At 42.0% G+C, this 8,132-nt stretch overlaps 1 protein-coding gene across 1 annotated transcript in view; it reads right to left on the bottom strand.

Moving 5' to 3' along the window:
- Positions 1-671: 671 nt before the first annotated feature.
- Positions 672-8,132, bottom strand: part of grm3 (glutamate receptor, metabotropic 3) — a 49,230-nt gene continuing 41,769 nt past the window's right edge. The window contains exons 9-13 of the mRNA XM_086163805.1: positions 7,468-7,777; positions 7,183-7,376; positions 6,878-7,010; positions 5,288-5,465; positions 672-3,899 (exon numbers count right to left, since the gene is read on the bottom strand). Coding sequence (XP_086019931.1) covers positions 3,823-3,899; positions 5,288-5,465; positions 6,878-7,010; positions 7,183-7,376; positions 7,468-7,777 — 892 coding nt within the window. The 3' untranslated portion in view covers positions 672-3,822. The remainder of the gene's footprint in view (positions 3,900-5,287; positions 5,466-6,877; positions 7,011-7,182; positions 7,377-7,467; positions 7,778-8,132) is intronic.

The raw sequence follows: 8,132 nt of genomic DNA, 5'->3' as shown, positions 1-8,132 counted from the left end.
CCAGCAGACGACACCAGTTGTTTACTTGTTATTTATTATGATGTCATCACAGCCTCCATATTGCACGTATCAAACACAGAACTATTGCTTTGTGATCGTCCGTCTCCATAATTCAGCTCGAGCTGGACTTCATTTGTGCGCGGAGGTCTCGCCCGGTTTCCAAGTGTGAAGGCCAAGGACACATTCTTTTATCTAGCGGGGCTACAGCACAGAGACCTTTGGAGAGCACATGGCAGTTAGCAGAGGCTGAATAGAGGAAGAATGTCTAAAGTGGATGCCTTGCTTTAGAAAAGGAAGAGGCTAATTAATAAGCCCGGGAGATTATAGATGACAAACCGAGTGCAATGTAAGAGCAAAGGTATCAAAGTGATTCATTTTTTGTCTCTGTTCATCCCATTTATTAATTTCTTCTCCTTTTTCCATAACCTTTCCCGTGTCCAAAACTTCCTTCTCTCGTGGCTTTTCTAAACCCCCCCGAAGGATGCCTTGTTGGCATGTGCTACAGTCAAATCCGAGTGCTTCAGTTTAAGTGTGGGCTACCAGTCTGTCAAGCTTAGTTGGTCTTGGCTGAGACAAATTCAGCGGCGGGTTTCACACACAGAAGGGGAAATGAGGCGAACAAAGGTGGCGGGGGGGGAAAGGTCGAAGGGATGAGGTTGGAGTGAGAGACGGAGGGTCGGAGAAAGAGTGTGAGACTGTTGTCCGAGACTGGTTCCTGGACTAAATGAGAGGAGAGTCGGGGTTAAGTGTTTTATTTGTGCGGCCATTAAAACCCGTGAGTAGAGTACAGGGCTTTACCGGGCAGAATCTCATCGGTCGGTGCCAATTTGAATCGGAACCAGCGACACTTTTCTCTCTTTCCGTTCCACCTCTTTTGCCCTCTCCTCACCCCTCCTTCTACCCTCGTCTCCATGCAGGCACATAAACATTCCAGCAGCGGATGTGGTGGTGGTTGTCCATAGCAACCTGCCATGCGGGGTGTATCTTGTGAGAGCAGGACCACTGAGTGAATGGCTAAGCCTTCTGCTAACAAAGACTTTGAATCTCTGAGATGCTTTGAGCTTCCATAGAAGCGCTGTGACTTTTGGGCTGTGGGAGTGCTTTACATAATCCAGCAGCAGCTCCCATCTGCGCTGCCACATCGCTCGCTCCTCCTGCTCTTTGCACCTAACACACAGGCCCAATGTAGGTCGTCTTGTCTTGGCGCATCATGAAATTCCTTCAATGTATCATTCAGTGCGATAATCACGGGAGGGTTTTGGATAGCGTGCATGTGAAGGGGCACACCGGTCACATGATGAATGTTCAGCAGCTTAACTACAACATGTCTTTTTAACATGGATAAAATGTAGGTATAAAGGTCATCATGGTAAACTTTATTTTCAAAATAAGTATAACGGTAATACTTTTTTTTTTTTTCAATTTCCGTACGAATAAAAAATAAAATATAGACTGACCGTTTAAAATCAGTTAATTTACTAGCATCATTAATGCAAAAAAAAAAAAAAAAAAAAAGGATTCGAGGACAAGATATTTTTCTGTAAATTAGTTAACTAGGATAAATAAAACTCAATGTAAAAAAAAAAAATAATTAAAAAAATCCTGATGTCCTCTTTCCATAATGTCACAATTGTCTCTAGAGACTAGGATTCCCAGCCACAAATACTATGTATGGACGCTTTGACAAATGTTATGTATATAATACATATGAGTTCTACTCTAGCATCCTTTTGTTAGTCGGGATCTGCCGGCAGCTGTCACTGTGTGCTCTGCTTCCTCATGTGAGCCACACTGGGACTGCCGAAGCCAGCTGCTCCACTGTGCCTCTCAAACGTCAACACATTTAACACAGACATGTAAACTGTACACTTCAATAAACCAATGAGCCAGTGACTTCATCTTAATGATAAAAGCGTCTCTTCCCCTATCTTCATTTACCGGAGCAAAACTTTAGAAAGAAAAAAAAAAAAACAAAATGTAAAAAAAAAAAAAAAAAACGGTATAACTGATATCTATCTGAAATATATAAAAAAGGGTGAGTTAAAGAACATCTTTTTAACCACAAAACCTCTAAGATTCCCTGTTTCAAGAAATTAAGTAAACATTAGCACGAGGCTTGATAGGGAATAATACTAACATAGCATACTGTTGGCATCATACAGGTATTCCGTACCGAGATCAATTTCACATCAACTCAACTGGTATAGTTCAGATGCGAATGTAAAATCCATTTGGACCATTATCAGACATACATTAAGGCACATAGCCATATTCAAAACACTACCACATACTGCACCTAAGGGCCACGAAAAAAGCTGACCTACTGCTCCTCTGTCGTTGGGTGTCACTAAATTTAAAAAAGTAATAAAAAAATCAGAGTACTAATTTGCGTTCAATTTTAAAATCAGGCAATGGATTGGCTTCTTTTTTTTTTTTTTTTGTTGACAGAGCTAACCCAGCACTAGCGCTGCCCTTATTTACAACTTAGAGGCAAAAGAAATAGTCAGGATGAGTGAGGGTTTAAAAAAAAAATAAAAAAAAATGAAGGCTTAATTGCCATTTACAATATTTAATTTGTAGGTATGGCTCTGTTCTGGGAGCTCCCTGCCCTTCCACGCGCAGGTATGGAAAGACGAAGGCAGGGAGAGCAGCAGCGAAAAACACACCCCCTGAGGGTACAGAACAGAGCAACGCGTAAAGGACAACAGAAGTTAGATTGATTAGGTCTGACACAGTATGAGGAAGAAGATGGGATGGAGGTGGGGTTGCGAAGCGGCATGGATCGACGTCGTTTAAATAAGGCGCTTTGAACGACATTTGCCAATGGAGCCCATGGAAGGGGAATCAGCTGTGTTGATGTCTGAGTCGTCGGGTGATGTCGGTGTCCTCGGATCGGCTGACCTCAGCCTACTGTACGTAACAGGGGCGAGAGCGGAGCTTGACCTAGAAGCCTTCCCGAATGCTTTTCCCAATTTCTTCTGCATTCTACAAGTGCTTATTTAGCAATTCTGGAATAGAACGGACGGATGTCTAGAACCCGTGGCCATTTAGAAAAAGGGATTCCAAGTCGAAGCGTTAAAAAAAAATTGAAGACGTCTGTCAAAAGCGACATATTTCTCTGTAAAATGGCTTTCGTACCGTTCTGGAGTGCAAAGCACATCGATCCTGAAATTCAAAATGAAAATAGTGTTCTGCCACGGTACAATTATAAATGGATGAAGTTAAATGGGCCTTTATACTTGTCTATTCCAGCCAATCTGTCCGATCCATATTCAAACTGGGTTTTACAAGGCTGTCAACATTGTGCTGTTTGAACCATCGCTTGTATAATTTACAAATGTACAGATACACAATAGAAATGCATACGGAATTAATTATTACAATGAGACCTACAAAAAAGCATGAGAATAAAAAGTCCGAGATATCGTAGGTGAGGCAAGCCGAGCCACAAATGTGCATCCGAACTGAGGGACACACAACTTCCTACCTTGATTAAGCGGATGTCTATTTACACTGCATCATAACAAAGCTATCAAAAACAAAGGCTCCAAAAATTCCTCCTAAAAACTTTTTTTTTTGTCGTTTTGATTCTCTACTTACAACAATGTTGATTCCATGTATGTACATCCCTAGAAAATAATTTAATTATACTTACATACTTTCTACATAGGTGAAACAATACAGTTCTAGTCCACAAGGAAGGGGTTTGTCGGTCTTGTGTAAATGTGTAGGTTTACGTGTTGTACATGTGTATAAAGTGGGAAATGGTGTTTGTTTGTCTAACAGTCGCTGGGGTCGGTTCTGATACAGGACTGGGTGTGGTCACAGGGAGGAAGTGGTGGAATCGACGATTTCTCTCCCGTTGCACACCGTCGGGACACAGTGAGCGCTGACAGAAGCTGGGAAAAAAAAAAAAAACGACATGAAAGAGAAAACAGAAATCTGGAGGTATTTTCACAAGAAAACCGACACAGGTCGTTTCGGATCTTAAAAGCCTCCAAAAGTTGCTTTTTTTTTTTTTTTTACCCAAGGACCTTCATCACCCAGACTTTATGAACGTGCGAATAATTTTGTAACCGTCTGACACAAGCTATTTGACTTACATCAAACTCGCATGCACGCTGAACATTGGAATATTACTGGCTCCCGTAATGGCCTGCAACATATTTATATTTCCAATATCATGCCAGCCGGTGTCAAAGCAGTCAGCGCGTTTGGACCACAGGGTTTTTTTTTACCAGAAAGTTTTCCAACTACTTACACTTTCTAAATGCTTATCTGCTACTGTGCAACTCTGTGCATTGGACAATTTGCAACCAAGTATAGATCAATTGCATTTAATGGATGAATGAATGAATGAATGTGCGCATTTTCTTTTCGTGCCCATTAGCCACAATGCACTTAAAGGCACCATTAGCAGGCAATGTGTCACTGGAGAAGAAGAGCTGGCTCTTGGTTCTGGTAAGGGGGGGGGGGGTGTTGCAGAAACGGGATCAGTTTGATCCCAAATTAAAAAAAAGGAGCATTAATCTCTATTTAGTTTTATGTAAGTCTGTGGTAACTCTCAAATCTCAATTGTATACGATCCACAAACAACCATCGTTTCTTTTTTCTCCGCAGTCGGTGCACTTTTTTGTTATGCAAGGATCGTTTTGTCCATTGAGGAGTCTAGTCGCAGTCTCATGCTAATGTCTGGATTTTTTTGTTGTTTGTTTGCAGCCGCACAAATGTTCGGAGTATTTATCCGACAGAAATGCCCGCATTTAGAGAACTCAATTGCACTTCCTTAGTCTTGCCAATAAAGACTTACTTGTGGGCTCCCTGGGTGCTTCTATGCAGAGCACGGATGCTGTGCAGCTCTATGTTATTTGATTTTGGATCTGAATTGATATTGGCAAGCTCACATTTCTGAACAAATATAATTTTCAGGAAAGCGTAATAGCGGTTTTTCAAATATGGAGGTTAAAAAATATGTAGATCATTTATGTTGTCGTCCTGTGCAGCCAATGTGTCATAAATATTGCGCATGCATTCTTCCTCTTAGCGATAAGGCTGCTCTGAGCTGAGTATCTCGGGCAATATTCATTGCGGCAGTGTGAATTTCAGCAGAGTTTCACTGTTCAGCACTAGCAATATCAAGGGCAAGGCTGTCGTTATGGAAATTGGTGCCGGAGCACACTTTTTTTCTTTTTTTTGAGAGAGAACCATCATAAAAATCAGCAAAATCCTCAGAGTGTTGCTCTAAAGTGAAGTCTTTTTAAAAATGAGGTAACTTCATGTAACCTACCGTGGGATGCATATGTGGTGGCGGCTCCGCTGACACTGAAGCGATTGAGGTTAAGCCTGTGGCTGGTCACGTTTTTCTGGGGCTGGAACATGATAATATGAACCTTAGGGGCAAACATACATCCCAGGACCACAAAGCCACTGAGGCTGACCGAAATACACATCGTCGTGGTCTGAACCTGCAGGAAAGACAAGATGACACTAATTAGATTCTGGGCTTTGATCGATTAATCTTTTGCTAATGTAGAGAGAAAAAAAAAAAAAGAAAAAAAAAAAAGTATGTTCAGGGCTAATTTGATGATAACAATCTAGAATAATGAAGGTTTTACCAAGTCATTATAAAAAAAGAAAATGAACAATGATAAATGACATCTAATTCCATAAACATCGGGTGAATACAGAACATAAAATGTAATAAAGCAGAGGTCAGTGCAAGAGTCACCTTGCAAGAATGGAGGGGATTACATTTACATAATAGATTATTTAAAGATGTAACTAGTGGTCACCGCAGAGTCCGAATGTTACAGTGTCTCAATAGCCTTTCTAACTTAATCCTCTGTGAGTTATTTTACATAATTAATGCTGAATACACTCACAACCCCTCATTATTTGGCTCTTGAGAGGCGTATATTATCTCTCTCTTTCCAGGTAATATTTCATTCTTTTGTTTCACAAAAGCTTATGGGTTTTTGGGAACAGCAGCTTCCGGAGCATTAAAATCGGTAACCTCTTTAAATCATTGAAATCATCCTTTGCGTAAATCCAGTTGTGTGGCTGGCAATGTCTGCATGTTTGTGAATAATCTCTTGTTAGATTGTAATGCCAAAGAAAACGGTGCAATGATTTTCAGAGAGAGAGAGAGAGAGAGAGATGATCAAGTGAGCAGCCCAGGAATCAGCACTCACCTCTGAGACCCGTTGATACAGTGCATAATATGGTGTTTGTGCATCTGTGTGTGTGTGTGTGTGTGTGTGTGTGTGTGCACAGCAAGATTTGTAAGGCTCAGGTGAACACTCACTACCTTTGGTGTTAAATCGGTACATGTGTCAGCAGTTTAAAAGAGCCTGTCGGTTTGTCATTCAAGTGAAGGGGAGCCAGGACATTTGCCAACAGGATTAGATTAGTCAGAACTGCAGCTACATCCGTGTGTTCTGAGGCTTGTGTCTGCTCTCTTTTCATATCGGCGGGACAAAAATCTACCTCTCCTTTCTAGTCAAATCAGGTCGTCCAAAGTTTATCAATCAAAATAAAAGTTTCAAGAGCTGTATCAAATTTCCTCCCTGATTGTGATGATCGTCCGGTGACAGGGAACCTTCACGGACGCAATTAGTCGGGTTGTGAGAATTCACTTATTCAGTTATTAACCATAATTATTGCCATTTTTGGTGTTACTTGAACAGAAAATGACTATTTCCGCGATTCACTTTCATTCGATTCTCGAGCGATTTGACATTTGAGTTAATAGAAGTGTAACTGCTGGTGTTAAATGATCATTTCTAATATTGAGGGCGGGCTTCCAGATTTAATCCAGCCGGACTTTGTGACGGTGCACCGTGATGCGGACCTTGTATGTGTGTGTCGAGCAAAATACCCTATAGTCGCTAGAAGTGACATAGAAGATCGGAAGGAAGGCCAGCCAAATGATGCAGGTGGTGTACATCGTGAATCCAATAAACTTTGCCTCATTGAAGTTCTCCGGGCACTTCCTGGTCTTGAAGGCATATCTAATGGGGTGGAATAATTCAAGATTAGAATATCTAGCGGCATGTATATTTTGAAATAACCAATCAAATCTGCAAATGAAAATCTTTGTCAGGATTTTCAAGAATGGAAACTTTGCTACCAAATCCCAACAAGTGTGTGATGCTGATATGTAACTTGCTCTCTTTCACTTACACAGTACACAGGATGACCAAGAGCACGTCATATCCCAGTGATAGCAGCATGCTGGCGTCGCGTACGTTACACTTGAGAATGACGGTCTGCCGTCGCTCGGGCAACGTAAAGCGTCGCGTCCCGGGAACTTCCAGCAGCAGCCACACCGACACCATCACTAACTGGACCGAGATTAGGCTCAGACAGATGAACACCTAGATGAGCAGAAGGGACGGGAATCAAGATCTACTGTGTCCGTCCATCTGAGTGATGCAGGTGGATGGACGTGACGCTGGAGTCGCTCACCTGAGAGGATGGGCTAATGAAGCGTGGCCTCACTGCACCCGCTCCGTCTTTCACGCCATTAAAAATCCTGGCGATTCTGTTAGTTTTGGTGAGCAGGGCGGAGTAGCACACAGCGAATGATGTACCCAGACCAAGGCGCCGTAGGGCACATATGGCAGGTGAGGGCTTGGCCAAGAACAGGAAAGTCATAGCGTACGACATGAAGACCCCCAAAAGCAGGATGTAACACAGTTCTCGTCCCGATGCTTTCACCAGTGGTGTGTTATTGTGGCGGATAAACACCCAGAACACGAGGCCGGTGCACATAAACCTAGGGAAAGGGGGAATGTTCAAACAGACAAACTGTTTCATGCAATTTCATGCAGTACTGTAATTTGCAGACAATTGAGCGCACCTGAATATAAGTCACATCAGCTAAGACTGAATAAATGAATATGTGTACATATATTGGCTGTACTCATCTATAAGACGCATGTTATACCCTGAGATATTTACACAGAAACTTTTTTTTTTTTTAAATATGCTTTTAATTACCGTAATTTCCGGACTATTGAGTGCACCTCAGTATAAGCCGCACCGGCTAGCCGATCGCTATCTCGGGCTTCCTCCTGCACACTAAAACCATCAAAGTCGTCTTCTTCGGTGTTGGAGTTGAACGGACTCAG

Source organism: Fistularia commersonii, chromosome 17 (genome assembly GCF_037954325.1).
Source record: "Fistularia commersonii isolate RoL2024-O1a breed Wild chromosome 17, RoL_Fcom_v1.0, whole genome shotgun sequence".
Taxonomy (NCBI): domain Eukaryota; kingdom Metazoa; phylum Chordata; class Actinopteri; order Syngnathiformes; family Fistulariidae; genus Fistularia; species Fistularia commersonii.
This window is presented reverse-complemented; position numbering and strand designations above follow the sequence as displayed.